Source organism: Electrophorus electricus, chromosome 3 (genome assembly GCF_013358815.1).
Source record: "Electrophorus electricus isolate fEleEle1 chromosome 3, fEleEle1.pri, whole genome shotgun sequence".
In the NCBI taxonomy this organism is placed as follows: domain Eukaryota; kingdom Metazoa; phylum Chordata; class Actinopteri; order Gymnotiformes; family Gymnotidae; genus Electrophorus; species Electrophorus electricus.
This window is the reverse complement of record NC_049537.1, coordinates 10,175,319-10,198,501: the sequence shown is the minus strand read 5'-3', so window position 1 is coordinate 10,198,501 and position 23,183 is coordinate 10,175,319. Positions and strand designations below refer to the sequence as shown.

Here is a 23,183-nt window from a genome sequence, read left to right as displayed (position 1 = left end):
TCGGCCGCTTCCCCTGCCCTCTGAAGGCACGACACGCCAGGCCGTGGGAGCAGGCGGGAAGGCGGAAATGATGAAATCGTAAATGAGGGGAACGAACGAGGCCGGAATCAATCTTGTTGATTGCAACACTAAGCTCGTGGCTGGACTGATGGGGAAATGATTTGATTGTATTGAACATGACTTCTGCTGCCCTGTGTGTGTGTGTGTGTGTGTGTGTGTGTGTATGTATGTATGTATATGCATGAAGAGCGTCTGAGCAATAGAGCCCAATCCAAAGAGTTGCTATAGCAACCACCACGTACGTGCTAAGTGGTCGGGGTGTCAGACGGCAGGGCTGTGAGCTGTAGGATTAGAACATAGTCAATAAAAAGATCAATCAAACTGATTAGCTGGAGTCTAGCAGGGATATAGGAGTTAATACATAGTGTACATGATTGATTAGGGCCTGCGTCAGTTAAAATTACAAAGCACAGTCATGAGCTCCAGCGATTGATTAAGCAATTATCAATGAATAAAAAAATGGCTTACATACAATATCACATGTTGGGGGGGGAGTGGAACTTCACACAGACACACACAGACACACACACAGAGCCTGGGGTAGTCCATGTCCTGTGAGTATTAATATAGCTAAGTTAATAACCCACCCGTCGCCCAGCAACAGGTCTCTATTAGCTAATTAACAACCTAAATGAGGGCTGCTCATTCGTGGCATCTGCCAACAGCTGGATACAAGTGTCCCTATGGACTGACGGACACACACAAAACACAAATACAAAACAAACACACAAACCAGCCCCCCCCCCCCCCCCCCACACACACACACAAATAATACAAATACACGCAGATAGAAAGTAAACTACAAATAGGAGAATGCAATCAATTCTATATACAAAGGCTGTTACAGACGGTCCCCACAGCAGCAGAGCGGGTGTATGTACTGCTCTACCTAGGAGAACAAACACACTATACATTCAGACAAATCCACAGATTCTACAGATGACGAAAGAGCTCAGGAGTTCATGAACTTGCTTTGTGTGGCCAAATAGCAGGTGTTTTAATTTGCACTCTCTCATACGCTCCACAACGGCATTAAACCAATGTGTAAATGAACAGCAAAAGCTAAAAACACTGCAAAAGCATTGCTTGCAGGCTACGAGACCTCTTCACGTGTGTGTGTGTGTGTGTGTGTGTGTGTGTGTGTGCTCACATGTGCATGTGTGAGTGTGTGTGTCTGTCTTTATAGCAGATGGCGGTATGTGTCTACTCCATCGACCCCATGGTAGTCCTGTCCCTCCCCAACCTCCCTGTGTCCTACACAATAGCACAGGCTGGACGAGCTGCCGCAGGCAATTACGCTGAAACACTACAGAGCTTGCTCGACCATCAGACCACCCAGAGAGTGAGGGAGAGGGAGAGAGAGGGGGACAGAGTGTGAGGAAAAACATAGATGGACATTCGCGATTTAATCCAAAAAATTCACAACACATTACAAGCAAGTCGGGGCACCCTAATCGATAATAAAAACCGCGCTGGTTATAACGAGTGTCAGCAAGCAGACTTTTCGAGAGGTGTGCTGTGGGGTGTTTGTGAAAGCCTGTGCATTAGTGCTGACTGAGCGGTGGCGTCCCCTCGGGCCCACTCCTACCCGTTACTGCTGGACATGGCAGACACAGGCACCATGGCCCCACCCTTCACCCCACGGCTCTGAGCGGCGAGACACCTTCTGTCTTCTTGATTGCTGAGTATGAAGGGACGGAGGCACTGGGAGAAGAGCCGAAATCTCTCGTCCGGACACAGCACAAACGGGGTGGAGACAAACCTGCCTTTTTTTTTCGCTAAAAGCTACACATTATGTACACAAAAGTTTTTCCCCCTCCCCCCTTGTCTGCGTTTCCCTATTCTCTCCCTGCGGCCAATCTCTGACTCAGTGCCCCGCGGTCAAGCTCTAATCCATGTCCTGCTGGTACACAGGCCTCTCTCTGGTCGGGCCGAATGGAAATAAGGGGCGAGCGATGAGAATGACAAGGCATGTCCCTCTCTCGCTGGAGGAAAACGGGAAAAGGAGACAGGAAATGAGGAAAGGAGAGGAACTCCGGCTTCCCTCCCAGCTAAGCAGGCACAGTGACAGGCTGGATTTCAGAGCCATTGCTGGCCTACATGCAGTGGGTGAGGCTGAGGGCCCTGCAGTGTGGTCAGCCCTTCATTAGCAGCTGGGTCAGTGGAATGGCTGAGACTGGAAGCTGTGAACATGTGGGCTCGGAAATGTGGTGAAGCAGTTTCACTCCCCCCCTCCTCAACTGGAACGCCAGTGGGAAGGAAAGAGAGAGAGCGGGAGAGAGAAACAGAAGGAGAGAAGGAGTGAGAGAGGGCGCCGACAGTGTCTGTGAAACATTAGCCACAGGAAAGGAATACATCTGCACGCATGACATTTCAGGGCCTTCTGAGCAGTTTCGCTCTTACCTCCCAGCGTACGGATGCACAAGGTTAAATGGTCCTTTGTGTTATTAAAGAAGCAGGACAAATGCAAAAATGTTCCGTTGGACATTCAAGTTGCCTTTTGAAACGAAGCACGTAGAACAGCCTCCACCAGCCTGAGGATGGAGACACCTGCCCACACCCACACACGCTGCCTGCACACCTGGAACATCACTTCAGTATTCTTTTGTCCCAATAATCACACACTTACACACACACACACACACACACACACACTTACACACACACACTTACACACACACACACTTCTTCACACCAGAAGACATCAGGGAGATGATGCAACGAAGGGCAAAGCAGAGAGCAGAAATCAGGATGATTCTGGGGCCATTTTCACTCAGCAGCGCACTCTCTGCTCCCCCCAGTCTGTCACGCTGGCCTGCTGGAGCATGGGCCTCAAAGCAAGAGATACGAGGAACACTAGATGCTAGAATAACACCACTCGTAACAAGCCCTTCCGTACACGCATACACGCGTACACGCATACACACACACGCTCTCCCTCTCCCGGAGCTCTCATTCTATGCTTTGTGTCTGAAAGGTTTGATCCAGCCTCTAAGAGAGGGCACAACCGATTACAAGCCTCTTCTCATAACAGCAGAGCAATCGAAAAGTCATTCATCCAATAGGCATGCACGCACACACACAAAAAACAAGTCTGTATACTTAACTCTGTTTCTACCAAGAGCTGACAAACTCGACAACAAATGAGAGCATGAATTGAGTGGTCACAGGGCTACAGTGATAGCACTCCTACTGTCTGGTCTGTAGCTAGATCCACACTGCTGCAAGCATCCATGCCCTGAACAGATCCTCCCTGACACACCCCCCCCCCCCCCCCCCGCGCTTCTCTCTGTCTGACACACTCTCTGTCACACACACACAACAGAAGAGGCAAAGGTTTCGCCAGAGGAAGAAACTGTGTGTGTATATGGAGGACTGTGTGTCCATCTATCGGCCCCTGTCAGTTCTTTCTGCTCGTCCATTCCCTCTTTCTTAGTCCCTCGCCCAAGGCCTCACCACTGTGCCCAGCCCGCTGTTCAGCCGCAGGGAGGGGAAGGTACTGGGAGAACTGGCGTGAGATGGAGACGAGGAGAGAGTGAGAGGGACTATAGAAAAGATCAAGAGAAGAGAAACATGACATGGAAAAGTGGCAGCCTAATATCGCACGCATGAACACACACACACACACACACACACCCTTAAGAGCCATGCCCATCCATGCCACGCTCTAAATCCTCTTTCATCCCTCACTGCACTCGTTCTCGTGGCCTTGACCCCTGACCACTCCCCTGCCGTCCACAGAGAGCGGGCCATCAGTCTGACGGCCATTTTGGCTCTGACGGAAGGCTCTTCTGGGTCCCAGTTACCAAAGCCTGCCAGTGCAGATGGCTGGGTTTCTAATGAAACTATGAAGTCAGCAGTCAGTGCCACAAAGTTCTCCACCTGAGCACTCGAGTGCTGCTATCGCAAAATAAGAGCGAAAGGGGGACAGGGGGAAAGAGTGTGAGCGAGTGAGAAACAGAACGTGGGCACACCCTCAGTGAAAATATAAGAATGAACTGAACTTGACAATGCAGTGTTCGCAAGCAGAGCAGCAGTCAGTGTCTAATACATCACAGATATGGATCTGTTAAACGCCATGCTAAGCCCACCGCGCCACCACCCTCTATTAGGCCTCCGCTAGACCTCTATTAAATCATTACTAGCAAAGTCTAGTCACTACAGACATTCATCTCGCTCTCTTTACAGGGTTTACTCTGAGCTTGAGCAGAAGCCTCTGCTGCTTCAGGCCTAGCGCAGGCTGTGGAGCTGCTCGTGGTGCCCTCCTGAGTTGAAGGCCTCTGACACATGAAAAGCTGGTTATGGTCTTTGGTGCTATTTATGCCTCTTTCTGTATGCGCCTCTCTCCCAGAGTCCATGCCTAGTCCATGCCATGCAGAGTAACTTAACCAGCCATACCACAGAAGATACTCACATGCCGGTCCTTCCTTTCTCAAACCTTCTGGCTTTCACAGACACTGTGTGTGTGTGTGTTTTATTACCTTATTAAACTACCTTGCACTCAGTGCCTCTACATGACTGTAATACAGTCCCTTGACTATTGTTCAGTGAGTCAAATTAAAGGAACAGTTGCTTTCCTCCCTCTTGCTCTCTTCTTCCCCCCTCTCTCCCTGCACAGAGCTTTCAATTATTTCACACGTTCAATACCCTAAAGATCCCTGGGAAAGATAATATCAGTCAATAACCTACCTACAGTTTCACACACTATAGATCTATAATGACCTCAAATGAGGTACGGCTGCTTAGCCTGCATCATGTACACTGTGCTATACACAAAGACTCATTTAGTTACTAGCATGGAGGCATCATCTTCTAATGCTGTTCAATTTTCTTTCTGCAGTACTCTGTACTGCTCTACCATAATGAAGCAGTTTGGGATGGTTAGTGAGTGGAGTGGGTAGAGAGCGATGTCGAGTGTGGATGACTAAAATCATTTCGTCCTGCATTCTCAAACTGTGGTGCACACTCCAGACTCCGTTAAATGACTATGTGTGTGTGTGTGTGTGTGTGTGTGTGTGAGAGTGTGTGAGAGAGAGAGAGCACATTAGCGTGGGTAAGAACAGTCCCTTATGTTAAAAGGACAGAGATGGCAGATCACTATAATGGCTGTTTCTTTGCAACGAAAGTCAAGCCTGACTGCAGTTCTGTATATCCCAGGAGGACAGATGAACACACACACACACACACACCTCTGTACAGAAAATGTGGTCAGGCAAAAAGTACCCAATAAAGCAGGATAAGCAAGCTTGCTGCCAGTGCAGTTTCTCTTTTAACCCATTAACATGGACACACACAGCTAATTATAATAGTTAAGCTTTCTGCCTGTGCAAACTCTGCAAATATCTGCACATTTTGCACAATTACATGATTCACACAGATATACACAACCTTGATACGTTAGGACATGAGAAGGTATGCTGTATGCATGTGCTTGTGTTTTAGATATGTGGACAAGTGCAAACGTGACACCAAAAGAATAAAAGCCCCCCTTACTCCACTACCAAATGTTCAGGTTACACCCCCCACCCCCCAAACTAAGACCAATCCTGTGGAATTCTACCTGAGCAGATCTGACAACACCACTATCCTTGCTGTTACCATAGAAACAATAGGATGGAGAAAAGGAAGGTGGGGGACAGAAAGGAAAGAGTGAGAGAATGTTAGAGAAAAGAGAGTAAGAGAACCAGGAGACAGAAAGAGAGATGATGAATGTGTGAAGACCGAAATACTAGAAGAACAGGAAGGCTTGAGGCGGATGGAAACTCAATCCTTCTGTTCCTTTATCACCTCTCATTTAGGATGGACAGAAGTGCCTGAAGGAGGAGAGGAGAGAACAGGAGAGGAGAGGAGAAAAGGAGAGGAGAGTAATTCAGCACACCTTATTCTGGAGCAAATACAGGATAGTGGAAATCCGGATAGGCTGCTTGAAGCATTCATATTCCAGTCCAGGCCAATACAGCACTCAGCCTGAAGAGAACATAGCCTATTTCCACCAAACTCTGCTTGTGTGTGTTTCTCACACACACACACACACAATGCAGAAAATGCAGCATTGAGAGCTGAATAAAATATAGCTAAACCACAGCTCTCTACATATCTGCCTGGCAGCAGCAGCACGTGTGTGTGTGTGTGTGTGTGTGTGTGTGTATAGTGTGCACACACGTGTGCATACGTGTTTGTGACGAGAATTAAAAAGCTCCTCAGAGGGGGCAGTCAGAACAGGATAATCATGAATATTTTAGTGCGGATGAAAAGCTGAAATGAACAGATGACAAGCTTTCACTCTCAGTAGCTGAGATCCACTCTGTCCTCTCAACACACCCTGCGTTCACTCTCTGTAGCTGTGCTCCACTCTGTCCACTCCAAATACTCTGCATTCAGTCCCTGAGCACAGCCATCCAGGACTGAGGGAAAAAAAGGACAAAATTAAAACTCAAAGATAAAAGATAGAATTTTGTTACTGGGGGTTTCAATTTGGGTGACTGTGGTGCATTATATCACACTCCAGGCATAATACTCAGAAGTACCAGACACACAGCGTTCTTTGTGAGTCTGTCTGCGTTTCAGACAGTGTGAACCTTGAGCAACTGGTGGCATATGACAACCATGTGATAATCATGCTGACTAACTATTAAGGGAAAAAACACCCCCCCACACACAAATGTACTTTCAACTCCTGACAATCAACAAAATGTCCAAATGACATTCATATTCACTGACAAAAAATATGAATTTGCATTAAATAAATGACAATCTACAGAAGACTTGAAGAGGACAGAGAGAAAGAGAGAGAGAGAGAGAGAGAGAGAGAGAGAGAGAGAAAGAAAGAAAGAAAGAAAGAAAAACATCCTAACAAAATAATTACAATTTGCATTACCATTGTCTAGATCACCTACCGCAAAATGAACCCTAGGCAGCCCCAAATCACTCAGAGTTGGAGATTAACAGACAAGAGGAAAACTTTTCTTTGGTTACACCCATAACCTCTTCAATTTAGTGCAAGCTTGTTTCAAATTCACATACTACATGCATGTGTTTAAAGCCCAGTTACAACCAATTTTAATATTGAATCTCACACCCGCAGAAAAGCCCTTAAGAGATTAGCAAAAGAGAGGAGTGAGAGAACCACACTGCTGAAGATACATAGCCAGCAATGCTTTTAATCCTATAATCAAAATACAATTCAATCAAAAAGGAAATCATTTCATTTAATTCTGCAAGTAACAGCTAGGCAGATTAACATACAAAAGTGCCTATACTGCAAGAGGTCTTTTTTCCCCAGATTAATTAGGAGCGATAATTTGATCCCTGTCAGGATTAAATACTATTTCTGTACTCGTCAAGGTAATGAGTTGCTGAAGAGGGGAAAGGGAGGAGGAGAAAAGAAAGAGCAAAAACCAAAAGGCCTTTGGAAAGTGACTCTGAAACCTGTGCACTGCAGCCCTGGGGCCAAGCTGCAGAGGGCCACACACGCTGGGCTCCTCATCTGGCCGAGGTTCCCAACACAGCCTTGCAGACTAGTGCTGGGAAAAATGTCAGGCAACACTGAGCCCTGCAAATCCAGGCCAACGAAGGGAGGAATTTGGGCTTGTTTAGAGAGAAAGCTGAGGTTTATGGGATTTAGAGTTCACTCCAGACCAGCCCCACTACAGACAGGGTTATGAGCACCACATTGTCCAGGATGCAGGTTGAGTAAATAATGAGGTAAAGATGTGGTTTCTGAGGTTGTTTAAGAATCTGAAATTAAGGGCATGCTAACACAAGGCTCAGCTGCCTTATGCCATGCGTTAGCACGGCCGAGCCCACCTGTTCCAGCAGACAGCTGGAAGGGAGCAATCACACTAGTCAAACCAACTGGACTTAAGGGTCCAACATGCTCAGGCGTGGCACAGACTGCCTGCTGTGAATACTCCCCATCTGAAATTTGGCCCATACAAAATGAAGACATGACCGTTAACAGTCCAGCAGTGACTTATTCCAAGGCTCTAGTTGTTTTGTAGAGCACTTTAACTGGACATAGATATGCATTGTTATTGGACGTGTCAGCCAAACAGTGTGCAGAGGTGTAGAGCAGAGTCAGAGTGGGTTGCTGTGTACGACAGCATGTATTAGTGTGTGTCTGCATGCTGTTGCTGCCTAAAACTGGATCGCTTAAACACTGAAACACTAATTATGGAGGTGGGAAGTTTAGAGCAATGGTCTGAAGATCTATTATTGCTCAACTGTGTGTGTGTGTGTGTGTGTGTGTGTGTGTGTGTGTGTGTGGGTCTGTCTCACTCTGGGCCAAAGGTAATTTACCTCTGCAGCTCCAATTATGGCCTCTCCTTTGGACTGTGCGCCACAGAGCAAAGCATTTAAGTAATTGCTTTGGTCTCTGGGTGCATGCACGTGTGTGTGTGTGTGTGTGTGTGTGTGTGTGTGTGTGTGTGTGTGTGTGTGTGTGTGTGAGCGCGCGTGCATTTCACAAATAATAAAGTGAATAAATGAATTAAATACATGTTTCTGGACTGCACAAGTCCCAATAAAGTAAGACTAGAACATGTGTGTTCCATACCACCATACTGTCTGTAAGGCTGAGCCCACGTGCTGCTGGGTCCATGCTTAAACAAACGCAGTCCAGCAGAGCTATTCCTGCTCCATTATTCATGAGTCCCTCCACTTCTCTACATGTTGACAGATTAGACCCACTGAGAGGGGCCTTGCCACCCCAGCAGAGGGGGATCCTGTTCCCTCACTCTCTGATGTGTTGGCTAAACGAGAGCGCCATTAAAAAGAAAAGAAAGATGGGCACTAGTGGCTTCATTCCGCGTGTGGAATGGGATTCATTTGTGTCTGCGTGCCATTTCTGAATGTATGTATATTAGAAGCAGAAATAGCATTCACTGACCGAGTGAACACTCCAGAGCTTTGGTAAAGGCAAGAAGAGGGATATGTCTGAGCAGAACGGGAGGGATGGGTTTTCCAAGGGCATGGTCCTTTAGTTACTTGCACAGAAGCTCACTGGAGCAAATCAATAAATTAATGAAACACGGTATGCACATTTTGCTGCTTTTCTTTCTCACACACACACACACACACACACACACACACACACACACACAAACAAAGCAGGTCAGTAGAATGCCAGTATAACAGCAGTCATGACAACACAACTAATAAAGGAATTAGATCAGTGTTTATATCATATAAAAGTGATAACCCTCTGGACAAGAGCGGCTCAGAAGGGACCTTTGACACAGAGTAGGCCTCTAGATCTGCAATACTTGTCTGCTGTCTACTGTGTATGAGAATACACACAGTGATAAAATGATTGAATAACAGATCGCCAGTCCATTATTTTGCGTTTTCAAGAGCCATTACTGTTCTGAGAGTTAAAATGGTATTAAAGTGCACATCATTTTTCTTCACTGAGGCCAGAACAAACCCTTACTCTTACTTTACTAGTGTTTGTGTGTAAGTGAGGGAAGGAGAGCAACACACACACACACACACACACACACACACACACACACACACACACCTGTAAACTCCCACCCCACTGTTGGGATTAAATATAAATAAAAGAGTCACATTTTTGCAGAGACGGTGAGTCTGTCAGTTTCACACCCCCCAAAAAATCACACGTGGCCACTGCTGCTGTAGAACTGATAGCGGTTTGCTATAGTGACCGTAATGGCAACAGTGACAAGCTCCTTGATCGAATGAAAGGAGACATTCATGTGATTACAGGGGAAACCAGAAGCTCCTCATTATTTGAGAGGCAGACTGTATTAATATTAATGAGAACATAGGGCTATAATTAACAGCCTTATTACCAAGAGGAAGAGCAGGAGAGGGAACGAGGGTTACCATATAGAGAGAGCTAGAGACAAACACGCAGCGTGCGCTTGACTGGAGTAATTCAGGATGACAGTGACGCCATTTACTCAGAAAACAATGTGTCGGAATGACCTACTCAACCCACTCAAACACTACAGGAGGGAAGAGAGCAAGCAAGAGAGAGTCAGACACAGTGTGAGCGTGCGTGTGCGTGTGAGTGAGAGAGGCAGAGAGACAGTGATAGAAATAAAAATGACAAAGGACATTGAGGACAGTCACCTACAGAGAAAGACAAAAGACATAACTAGCTGAAAGTTTTCCAGACAACAGCATGCATCTGTGTATATGTTTATCATGGCGTGTGTGGCGGGGGAGGGTGCAGAGGTATAATTGCATGACTGGTTGTCTGGCTGAAGGGTGTGTGTGTGTGTGTTTTCCTGTCTGTCTTAGTCTGTCTGGAGAGCTGTGCTGTGCAGGCCATGTCTCCATCTGTTCTCCGGCTGAGCAGAAGCACGCTAAGCTCAGACAGAGTACCCTGGGAGCAGCTTTGCCCCTCACCACCCGTAACAAAGGCACACCCACCTGGAGGCCACAGCACCTGGGCTGCTCCACCACAGTCGCCCAGACAGCATACCACCACACCCTATGCCCGGAAATGTTTGGTTTTAAAAAACGTAGGTCCAGTTAATTCCACGGCTCTCTCCTTTCGTCCCTCCCATGCACTCTTACTCGCTGTCTCTCGCACAACAGCTCTATTAAAAGAGGGCAGAGTTGCTCGATGGCCGGTGAGGACCCAATCAGTGGCCAAGGTCTACCCACTCAGAGGGCCACTTGGCCAGGCAGGACTTCAGCGCGCTGAGCCTGATTGAAGAGCTCTCCGAGGTCCAGGCAATCAAGAGGCCCACACGGTGAGCAGAGGAGAGGCTGTCACAGGAGAGGGCCCAGCGAGTACATGAAGAAGCACTTGGATGCACAGAATGAGAAGGACAGAAAATGACCTGTGTATGCTTGAGTGTGTGTTCAGAGAGGAATGGAAATATTTAAAATCTGAAGTTGAGGAGAGCGCAAATAGTACAGTTCACTAAAAAATGAATAAATAAAATAAAAATAAAAAAAACAACAACAATAAACCAAAACAGAGCTCCATTTTAACTCCATCTCCATCTTGAATCTCCTAGTAGCCTCTTCATCTCTCTCTCTCCCTGGGTATTGGCCACAGTCTGTCCTCCATTTCACATCTCGGTGAATCCATCATGTGACGCCTCAGTAATCTCTTCCTCTTCTACCCAGCTCTCCTCCACCCCCCCCACCCCCCCACACACACACACGCATGCACACCCACCCGCGCTCGTACACAAAACATAATGAAAATGGTATAGGATGACTCTACCATATGTGAATATGGAAATATTCGCTTGCTATGTACAGGACTTATATAGCTTTTCCATACGAGTCGTGTCAGTTTGAGCAGCTAACGGAAGTAGGCCGAGCAACTAGCAGAGGCAGTATGACGTTAGCAGAGGCAATATGAGAAGACAACAGAGGCCGACAGCTCTCCTATTAGCACTCCTTTAACATGTGCAAAACACTTCTAGCACCTTCTGCCCCAGGAAAAAATAAAGTGATCTCAGCGACTTCAAGTTGCTTTAAAAAAAAATAAAAATTTGGTGATCGTCTAGCTGATCTAAAAGGATGGATGACGACACAGATAGCACACCATAACCTGTGGAACCATAACACCATAAGGAAGGATGCGTAGCGTGTACAAAGCCGTAAGGTGGAGAGAGAGAGAGAGAGAGAGAGAGAGAGAATGACAGGGTCTGTATGGACACCCACCCCTGCATAGACATGTACACTCAGAGATGCACACAATGTCATTCACAGACCTGTGTGTTTAAGCCTGTAGATCTGTATCGTTACACTACCAAAGCACGGGGCTTTGTTGCTCTACTGAAGGACAATTGCTCCTCTGATACACATTCGGCAGAAAGGAACAGCTCAAAGAAGCTAGAGGCACTAATGAACTAGACTTGGCCTTAGTTGGCATACCCTACCAAATGTTTGTTACATCAACTGCAAAATGAGAGCCTTCCTCCCACAGGCCCACCTTCATGCAGTTCAATACTAAGGATGGAATATACTAACATTAATCATGGTTTTTGATAAATTTCCCATATCATTGAAGGTGATAATGTGCTTTCCACATTATCACAGTAAATACATTATTCTTAACATACAGGAAATGTTTAAAATGCACCAATACCAAAAAATTTAATCACATTAAAAAGAGAAAAAAGGACATTACACACACACACATACACATACAGGTATCTCTGCCCATAGTTCAGAGAACTGTTAAGAGTTCTCCTTTCCCTCTGCCATGGTTCATAGATGTTGTCCCTGTGCTCTGCAGGAAGACTGCTGCAGAAGGCTCTGCATTTCAGCATTTCTTTATAAAATACCAGAAGTCGTTTATTTCATTTATCATAGTCATAACAGTACAATCATATTTATCAAAAAAATATTTAGTGTAAGATTTTAAAATGTAGGGCTTTGGAGTTTTAACTTTATAATAAATTCAATACTTCAACAAAAAAATCTATATTAAAAAAGTCAATATTGCAATATCAAAAGCATCAAAGGTATAGGTGAGTATGAGCAACAGTTGGGGACATGGGAGATGAACTACTTCACCTTGCATGAAAAGGTCAAACAAAGTGAACAGGGGAGTATTTGGTTGAAGTAACAGCTACTGGCAAACAGATATTCGCAAAGTAGGCAAGTGTTGAATATAGCAAATCTGTTGAATAAGTAGAAGAGATACAGAACCAAAAATCTATGACATTTATGAGGGGTTTATGAAGTGACCTATTCAATCTTTTTTCTCCAATACTTTAAAATATTATTGTGGGGTAAAATGTATCAAGTCATGGACTCTGTATGAATACGTAGATAAAATGTCATTATATGGTGGAAATCAGTTCAATATCAATTTAAATTGTCATCATCTAGCCATTGAAAGGGTACAAGCACCATTGGTTTTTATATTTTTATGATTTTGCCTATTATCATTAATTCTGGTATCCTATCCAATCCTTAGTTGTGATTCTAGTCCTACTGTGCCCTATCTGATACCGCCTGCTTCACCTTAATTAGCTGGGGCAGGAGTGTTAGAAGTGCAGACCGCCATCAGGGTCACAGTCAGTCACCACACATAAAAGAGCATTAACACTGTGACCCTGTGGTTTGGTAAAGACTATGCTCAAACACAGGCAAGCACCATGAGAAAGACAGCCCACTTCAAGAAAATGGTCCTGTACAGTCAATAGGAAAATTCTTTTCACAACACAATTATGGGGAAGGGAGAGAAAAGGGAGTGTGTGGGAATGAGAGAGACAGAGAGAGAGAGAGAGAGAGAGAGAGAGCGTGCGAGAGAGAGACAGAGAGAGTGAGAGAGACAGACAGACAGTCACTGGGAGTCATTCCTTACCTTCTTCAGTCGGCCAGTGCGTGTGCCAGTGAAAACCACGGTGTTCCCATGGTAATCATACGCCGCTACAGAGGTCATTCCATCATCCTTGTCAATGAAGAGGGGGATGCCCTCAATTGTGCTAGTGCCCCCAAGAGGTTGGTTGAAGTCCTGCCCACAGAAATTATCATCAATCTGCAGAGGCTGCAAAAGAGAAAGAGAGAAGATTAGTCTACTGTATGTGAACATGGGGGATGTTGTGCATGAGCTATTCCAAAACAGAAGTCCCAGCAGAGTGAGGAAAGGTTAAGATCAATAAAAACAAACATATACATATACACATACACCCCCCCATTGTTATTTATTATGGTTGTGCAATATAGAAAAGTCAGGTTAGCTGTATTGCAGAAAACAGACAACCATGTATTGTGAAAACAACAAAAGAAAGTAGACTTGGGTTTATGGTGAATAATGTTTTTTTCCCTTCAGAGCTCAATGCTGTTTCAGATTAATACTACGACTACTACTACTACTACTACAAAATACAAAATAAAAAATAAATAAATAAAAACTAAAAAAAATGCTTGGATCCTTTACAGACCTCCCTTACATATTAGATGCTAACCATGTTATGTGGTAATTAATATTATTCCAAAACTACTATTAACTATTACTACAAAGCCTCATTTCGCCCAGTAACTGCATACAAAATTTCATGCAAGTTTCATAAGTGACATGGTCAGAATATACCACAGAAAATGGGGCATCTCCCAAGTTTCTTAGGAGAAACATACCTCGGTTCCTAGCGTCAGCGGCTATTTCAGCCACAGCTAACAACAAATGCATACTAAAAATGTATACTTTAAAAAAAAGACTTGTGTAAGTTATATGTGTTTTATTAAAACAAATGCTTAAAAATTCGACTAGCAGGAAGTGAAACCAGATTATTTGTAGAGAGAAGTGCCGCTCTGTAATGGTTTCCAGTTTGTCGAATGCTAGAGACGCTACATGATGAATCTGTGAATTGATCTTAACGGGGGGGGGGGGGGAAGAAAAATCAAGCGTCTCACCACCTGGCCTTTAATTTCGGAAAGCAGAAGTGTGTATTGCCCAAATATGTCAAAGAAACCTTAGCCGTATATTTCGTTTTTTTATATACGACAAATGGGTTTTGGATAGTAGGACGCTATAACATTTCAGCTACTCCAGCGTCAGCTCACCAATTAACCAGCTCAGTGGCAGCGTTACTGCCCAGAACCCGTCTTCTTTTCTATTTTAGTCCAGTACATGATCCTGCTTTCCAAAATTAAAATATGATTCTGGGCAAGCGGGGAGAAACTGTTAATTCTTCGTTTTTAGCCGTTTAGCTCCATTCAACCCCGTTCATTGCTCAGTTTCTTTTTAAATATATCTAACGGCAAGAATAGGAACCGATTATGCTCCTCTCAAACCAGCCCTGGTGAGACAAGAGTCCCGCTCTTTACCGTTACCCTTCCGAGTCCTACCTAGCTTTTGTAAGATAAATAACTGCTTCATCAAATGTATCCGTATAACTGCTTACATATAATTAAGAAATTAATTAAAGAACCATAGCCACATATTGAAATTGAAACAGAGCGTTGAAAAATGTAGCTAGCTATTTAGCTAGCCACGTCTGGCGCGTTACGTAAGTGGTGACGGCTGTCGCGCGCGTAAAAGTGGCGCGCTGAAGACGCACGCGACACCCCTGAGCCCGTCTTGCTGAAAAGCGCGAGAGGAAATCAGTGTCTTCATGTCCATAAGCACCCTGGCAGCGGTGGCTGATGCAATGAGCAGGCAAACAGTAAATTCAGGAGGGGAAAAAAAAAGAAGAATATTATATCTATCTATCTATCTATCTATCTATCTATCTATATGCGCGCATGCATGCATAGGCAGCCTAGGCAAGCTGTAGTTTGGCTCTTTTCAGTTTGCTAGCTAATTATTCTTGACTGATTTTATTTTATCTTATTTTATTTCTATGAATGATTAAAGATTTTGTCGTTGCATTACTACAAAATCCAAACAGACACGTCCTTCACCTGTGCTGATGGAATTTAGGATTCACTGGTTGAAGGCAGATTTCCATTCAGCAAAAGCCATATTTTTTTATTGTAAAAACAAGTCTATTAATAATGGATTCCCATGGACGGATTTAGATTATGAATAGCATTCCATAAACAGAGTTTTGAGCCAAATGGTTTGTGAAATGTTCTGTCCCCATAGGCAGATCCATCATAGTGTACAACTAAACTTAATATCCATTCAGAAATCTAGCCATGTAACATTGCAGCATGTTGCTTCTTCTTTATGTGATCATTTTTTCAAGTTAAAACATTCCAAACTGCCTCAATGATAAAAAAAAAAAACTATTTAAAAAGTTAAAAGTTCAAGGGTCAAAGGTCAAGAATATAAAAATAGAAATGCTCTGTATGACTGTAGCCAATGTTTACTGCCATTTCAACTGCCCTTGGAACCCATTTGAAATGTTTTAAACAACTCTTGAAAAAGTAGCGTTTTAATACTGCACCAAATTTTGTATGCTAATCTTTCACATCAGCCATGCCTACATAAAACTGACAAAGGCACCAATTAATGCATCCCAATTAAAGAGTACGCAGCTCTAAAAATCAAGCACTTCACAGTGTGCTTAGAAAAATATCTAAAATTCTGTGCCATCTTGGCTAGCCATGCTGCATTTTCACATCGTATCAGTGAAAATATTCACAAACGCTTTTGCCAAAATACTCCATATCCCACAGGGCTTCTAGTGCACGTACTGGCCCACTGGAACTCTGAACCTGGTGTGGGGCCTCTGAATCAGAGTGGTGAAAAGAGCAGGACACGACTCATCAGAGACCAGAATCAGACTGACCCGTAAAAGCGCACACACAGCCTTCATACACTCGCTCCTTTTCTTGTTATTCCCTTCCCTATGTTTGCATTCTCTACCACGCTGCATACGTGTGTGTGTGTGGTATGTACTCTAAGCCATTGCTGGCAGCACAAGCCATATCAAACCCCCCCCCCCCCCCCACATCTCCTTTCACCCCAATTCCCTCCGTCTCTCCTAATCTATCCAGAGGGCTCTAGGGCTCCTGGCAGGAAGAGCCAGAAGAAAAGGAGCAGAAGAAAAGAGCGCAAAAAAAGAGGAAAGGAAGAGTCAGCTGGGTATCAGTTCACTTAACAAACCCCCTCTCAAGGCACCTTACACACAGACAGAGACACACACACAGACAGACAGAGACAGACAGACACACACAGACAGGAAAAAAGACACTCCACATATTGGTTTAGTACATTACCATGGGACCATGGTACAGGTGGTGTATACAAACTATTCAGTAAGCAGTGAGAGGACACTTAATAGCTAGAACTCGGCACACACTCATTAAGGCAAAGAGGATAAAAGATGTAGCAACAGGCGAACAAAACCTTGTTTAGCAGATACCTAAGGCTTTAAACTAGAAGCCCACACATTCTGTAGCAGATTCCTAAAGCTTTACAATAGCCTCCCCTTTACACTCCTGTGTCATCTTTTCTCAGTTGAAGCAATTGGACTTCAAACCACCGAATAAGACAAAGTAAGGCAGCGCGCGCGCGCACACACACATACACCCACACCCACACACCCATTTAACTTAGTCAGGCCCTACAGGCTGCCAATACAATGCATTAGAGGATGAAGCCAATGGAATACACCGCAGGTAGCAGAGTGGTAAATCTCTCTGCCCTGGCATTCAGTCAATGCCCCCCCCCCCCCCCCCCCCACACACACACGGACGTATACACACACACACACACAGTGTGAGATACACACCAGTACATCACTGGCCTAGAGCCAAACTCTGCTATTGTACTACAGGCTTCAGGTCCAACCACGCATGCGCACGCATACACGCACACACACACAGAGGCTGTGAGAGGACGTGAGCAGAGTGTGTATCAGGTAAAGAGCGGCAGAGAGAATGATAAGTCATGGCTGGATGCAGAAGGATTAGATTGAAGTCAGGGAGCAGAGTGTTGGGCGTACTATTGTGTGTGTGTGTGCGCACGCGTGTTAATAGACTTCCAGTCTCTGTATGTGACACTGTGTGTATAATGTCAACAGGAACACGAAGTCCAGGGTATTAAAGGGCTCGGGAGAAACAGGAGAAACATCAGTGCCAGCTTTCTCAACGTTCTCCTTCTCTCGCTGTCTCTCTCGTCTTTCTCTCGCCACGTCTCTCTTTCTTTCAGCCCCATCTTCAGTTTCACCCACACACACACACACACACACACACACGTCTGGCCACAGGCTGAGGAGTAGGAGGGGGCCCTCTCTCACTGGGTCAGGTGTGGAGGCAGGCGGCCCTGGAGGGAGGCCCCGACGGGCTGGGGGCCTCGTGCCAGGAAGCACGCACAAACATGGCCATTCAGTACACAGATAACCAAGCCTTAAAGAAAGCAGCCCCAAGGCAGAACTGGCGAGGATAAGACAGCCGCTCTGACCACTGCTTACGAATGTTAATGATTTCTGTGTGTGATTTCACGTTCCCCATTAATTATATTGCCTGTGTGTGTGTGTGTGTGTGTCCCTAATTTAAACACACACACACAAAATAATGGCTAACTAATGAGGTTAGGGGCGGAACCAGTAAGGCTACCCACTAATGTCCAGAACTACAAAATAGTGTGTGTTTCTGTTGGCTATAAGGTACATATTGCTTAAAACATGCACCTCTGGGAAACCATAAACTATAAACACACAGAACTGTAGCCATTAGTAAATATAACCCCACACACACACACCAAAAAAAAAACAAAAAACCCTTACTTCAGCGCACACAACCTTAAAAAAACCTGTACCTATCATAGTACGTGGCGAGAACATCCAGTTAAAGTCCCCATATTCCTGTAAAGCTAAGGAATGTCACACCAGCACACAGCCACATACCCCAAATACCACAGTCGCTTCAAAAACCCTCCTCACACAGTGAGAGTCTGTGCATGTGTTTGTCAGTGACTGGATTTCACTGTGACTTTATTCTACAGATATTCACACCAGTCAAAAAGGCTCGTGCATGCTAATGAATCAGGCGTTGTGTTGCGTACATGAATGTCATAACCTACACACTTGATCTGGAAAAACACTGCAGTGCAGCTGCTAATGTTGCCCAAAAAAAATGTAAAAATCCCCCAAACGTTCACAATGTATACGTGACGGAGGACAGGTCTGCGCAACTTTGACAAAACCCCTCAGAATTTATGAGACTGCACTTATACAGTCTGAGATCAGAAAGGGTGCGTTTAAAACTGTGTGCCCACCCAGTGACCAATGATTTGATAAAAGTTGTTGCTGTGCCGTTATACCAGCAAATGCAGGACTGCCGGATACAGCTCCAGTGAAGACAACACACCCCAGTGCTGGTACTCCAGATTCAGCACAGGATATAAATAAATAAAAGGAAATATAAAATAATAATAATAATAATAATAATAATAATAGTAATCTATTTAGCCTCCTGAATTGCCATCCCTATTTAATGTTTCTGCAAGTGGGTGGGTGGGGTGTGTGTGTTTGAGAGAGAGGCTGAAAAGTACCAGCAGTCTGAGTCTGTGAAAAAGTAGAGAATAGATGAGGCAAGACAGGCATTTCATCTTTATGACTGTACGTGTGCGCGCGCAATTGCAGCAGTGTGTGATAAGCATGCAGCAGTGTGTGAGACTGTAAAGTATGGATCTGAATTCAATCAGAGGCGTGTAATCTGGAGTGTTTAGCTGAGCGGCGAACGCGGCCCGTGTTACGGAAAAACCATTTAACAGATTAAACCCTCAAATCTGCACAGCAGAGAGAGTGCGAGACGCAGATAAGCACCTCAACAGCCCCTCTCAGCCACGCACATCTGCTGCCGCGCCCAGCGGCCCGCCGCCGAAATTCCGACGCGAGCCTACACGCACACGCTTGCGCTACCAAAAACCAAGCCTCTCTAATCTCCCCCCATGTTCACCAGATCTCTCTTCTGCGGGAGTTGCTGTGGTAAGAAGGGAAAGTGTTTATTAATAATAATAATAATAATAATAATAATAATAACAACAACAACAACAACAAACGCACATTCCCGGCCTGCGCGAGCAAGCTCCGCGGCGGTGGACGAGGGGCTGAGAAAGGAAGTGACGGGAGCAGGCAAGCAGTTGCGTTCCGCTGTGCTTAAAAGTGCACGCCTACGTACACTTTTCACACACCCTCCCTCCCTCCCTCCCTCACACACATACACGCACATCAAAAGAGCTCCGTCGCATCCTGTAACGCTGAATCTCAACCTCCACTAACCAGATGCTGGCCTGGCTTCAGATCTCAGTCAAGGGGTCAAGCGTGTCTGCTGACCACAGCTTCAATTCTGACCTATTAAACGAGCAACCCACTGCAGCGCGGTGATGACTATACCATGTGGTCCGACGTAAAGTAAAAAAAAAATAATAATAATAATAATTAAATTAAATATTCACTGGCCTTACTGACCCACGCGACAGGGGGTCGCTGACTCGTCAGACGCGCAGGCGTGGTGCGCCTGCAAGATTGCTTCCGACCCTTCCCCCGCCCCCACGTTGCTACCCATGTCCGAAACCGCCCTCGGTCAGAGCTTCAGGTGCGATGCTGTCCAGTACACAGATCAGGGTTTCGGAGGACATTTCCCCACTGGCGACGCAGCTCAGTCCCAGACTAAGACGAATCCAGGTCTGGTGCCCACTTCCTCCAAGCACCGAGAGTCGAGTCGAGAGACTCTGGGTCTGTGTTAGAGAGTCCCGAGCAAACTGCGCTGCAACTGCGCACGAATAATGCCATGCATCAGCATCCGCTTTAATACGTCGGAGGCTCGTGTAAATTGTTATGAATGTTTCGTAACTTCCAAATATATAGCGAGGCCGTTTTAAGCAGTGTGAAACAGCCCCAGCACTGAGCTCCTGGAAGTGCTGCTTGATAGGCTGAAAATGAATCAGCTGTTGGGGGTCTTAACTTTAACTGACTTGATTTGACCCTTTAACTAGCTAAATCAAAGTCAGAGTGCCAGATCGGAAAGAAGGAAAGAAAGAGGGAGAGAGAGAGAGAGAGAGAAAGAGAGAAATACTCTGATGGCAGCAAGGACAGAATCAGGATTCTCTAAATGAATTAAGAGAGTGAGCGAGAGAGAAAGAAAGGGCTGAGAAATCCAGTCAGCTGAACTAATGATGTCCCTGTCTGACTAAATAATGAAAGGTGGGAGGGAGGGAGGGAGAGAGAGAGAGAGAGAGAGAGAGAGAGAGAGAGAGAGAGAGAGAGAGAGAGAGAGAGAGAGAGAGAGAGGGAGAGAGAGAGAGAGAGAGAGAGAGCCTAGATTTCTCCTACCATTGTCTCAGTTACAAAATTGACCACACGTATCCATACAGAAACAGATATACAGATGCATATCTACAGACACAGATGGATATGTAGATGCATATCTGTACACACGGGTAGACGATTCTGATAAACGTCTCCCTCGTGCTCCCGGACGCGTTTCCCAGGGGAGGCAAAGCACCGTCTCAGAAAAGCTCAGTCACAGCGCGCAGAACTCAACTGGTGTGGGCAGCGGAGCCTCGAACATGGGGAGGCTCGTCAAAGGGAAAAGGCCCCCCAGAGACGTTCCCCTGCGCGCCGGCCGTTTCGTGCGCCTGTGGGAAAGCTCCTGTCGTTCGGAGCAGGAGGACCGGGAGCCGTCACGAACCATAAAACAAGAGCCTTTTTTGTTTTGTTTTGTTTTGGTTTGGTTTCCCCCCCCCACAATATCCTTTGCTTGGTCCAAAAAAGCAAAATCTAAAAGCATACATAAACAAACAAATGTTCTTAATTCATTGGGTACCTGACTGAGAATTCAGCGCCGATTTCAGCATTTCCTGCTGCGTTTTAATTGGAGGCCGTAAGGGGCAGGCCGGACTCACCGAGTTGATGCAGGCCAGCTCCTTGTTGAGCAGCCAGGGCAGCGAGAGCTTGCCCTCTCCACGGTAGCACGACTGGATCCTCTCCTTGATCTTCTCCTTGACGCGGCGCAGCGTGAACAGGCACAGGGCCGTCTCCTTGGGCGGCTTGGCCCGGTTCTTCTGGCCCTGCGCAAAGACGGTGAAAAGGATGTCCTCACTCTCGGACACGCCCAGCGCGCCAGCCAGCTGCCGGCCGGGCTTGCTGAGGTAGGCGTCCTGGATGAGGCGGTACTCCACGCCGTCGCGGCTGCAGCCAATGGGGAACTCCACGTACGAGTAGAACTTGGGGTCATCCACGCATAGGCGCACGATCTTGGAGGTGAAGAACTGCTCGCCGCTGGCGTCGGGCGAGGTGAGCTGCGTGTCCAGCTGCAGCGTCAGGTAGTAGACGAACTGCTCGCTGCCGAAGCCGTATACGTAGTAGATGTCGAACGCCGGGAACTTGGACAGCGTGTCTGACGGGATCTTCAGCTGCGACGACACGAACTCGTCTTGGTAGACGAAGCTGAACATGTCGGCGTCCTCCTCGTTGGTCGTCAGCTTGCGGCTGGACAGTGTGGGGAAGTACTCCGACTTGCCGTCGATGGGCGTGCCCACGAACAGCTTGCCACGCTCGCCGTCCGAGACGATGACGCCTGACATGGTGCCCGCCTCCGCCACGCTGGACAGGTAGTGCTCCTTGCGGTGGTGTGGCTCGCCCAGCTTGAACAGGTCGTCCAGCCGGAGGAACTGGCAGATGCCCTGCGAGGCGCTGCCGCAGGCGATCAGACGGTTCTGCCCGTAGTCCACTAGCAGCAGCTTGTTGACGTTGTCCGTCTGTGCCAGGTCGTGCGGGCACGACTGCACGCTGGGCGGCGGGTAGCACTTCTCGTTGTCCACCACCGGCCCGGTCATGTGGCTCCGGAGCCTGGTCAGGTTGCTGGAGAGCTTGTAGATCCAGTTGACGGCGCCCACATACACCTCGCCCGTGCCATTGTGCACGGCCAGGTGGGTGAGCCCCCACTCCGCCGGCGAGAAACTCCGGAAGGGCTCGGCGGCGCCCCCCGCGGGCCGAGGGACCGCGGAGAGGGCCAGCAGGCCGAGCAGGAGCGCTCGCCCTGGGCAGGGGGCACGGCGGGGCCCTGCCTGAGGCCACATGTCAGCTCTGGGGCTTCGCGGCAGACAGTAGGGGCGGTACGTTCGCTCTCTTTCTCCGACGGTCTTAGTTGAGCGCCGTGACGTGTATGTGCAGATTCAACCAATGAGAGCAGGCGGAGAGTCAACCTTCACAGTGTTCCCTTCTCTTCTCTCCTCAACGCTGTTGAGACTCGCCGGCCGAGGGCCCTGAAAGACAACAAAGGGAGAAACCAATCAAATTTCAGCATGATCGGAACTTTTCCCATCGGTCCAAAGGCGACGGCGGGGGTGGGGGGTGGGGGTGGGGGGGTGTTTGGAGCCATGAGGAAACCTTAAAGACGATATCATCTGCGTGAAATAAATGGCCGTGACTAACGCGGTCGGGGGGGGGGGGGGGGGTTTAGACCCCGACAACATTTAATTACCGAGACAAATGGCGAGGATCGCGGAGACGGACTGGGGGACGGACGGCGTGCCGACTCATCACGGAAGAGCAGCGCGACTGTGCAGTCTCTTCAACAAATTCATAACGCATCCGTTATCGCCAAGTGTCTTGACAGGAGCTTTTTGCAGATTAAGTATTCTCTCTGTCTCAGACTCACACACACACACACGCACACGTCTTTTCCGAGAGGTATTGGGAAATGAACTCTTCAGTGAATAGGGAAACCTATTCAAGTTCCTCTCTATGCACTTCATGTGCATATCCATAGCTTAACCGTCA

At 46.7% G+C, this 23,183-nt stretch overlaps 1 protein-coding gene across 1 annotated transcript in view; it reads right to left on the bottom strand.

Annotated features, from left to right (window-relative positions):
* plxna1b (plexin A1b) overlaps nt 1–22,456 on the bottom strand; it is a gene marked incomplete at its 5' end in the record, with an annotated part of 98,135 nt that extends 75,679 nt beyond the window's left edge. Inside the window, 2 exons of the mRNA XM_035524095.1 lie at nt 13,370–13,552; nt 21,305–22,456. Of these exons, the coding sequence (XP_035379988.1) occupies nt 13,370–13,552; nt 21,305–22,456 (1,335 nt within the window). The remainder of the gene's footprint in view (nt 1–13,369; nt 13,553–21,304) is intronic.
* Nucleotides 22,457–23,183: the final 727 nt, after the last annotated feature.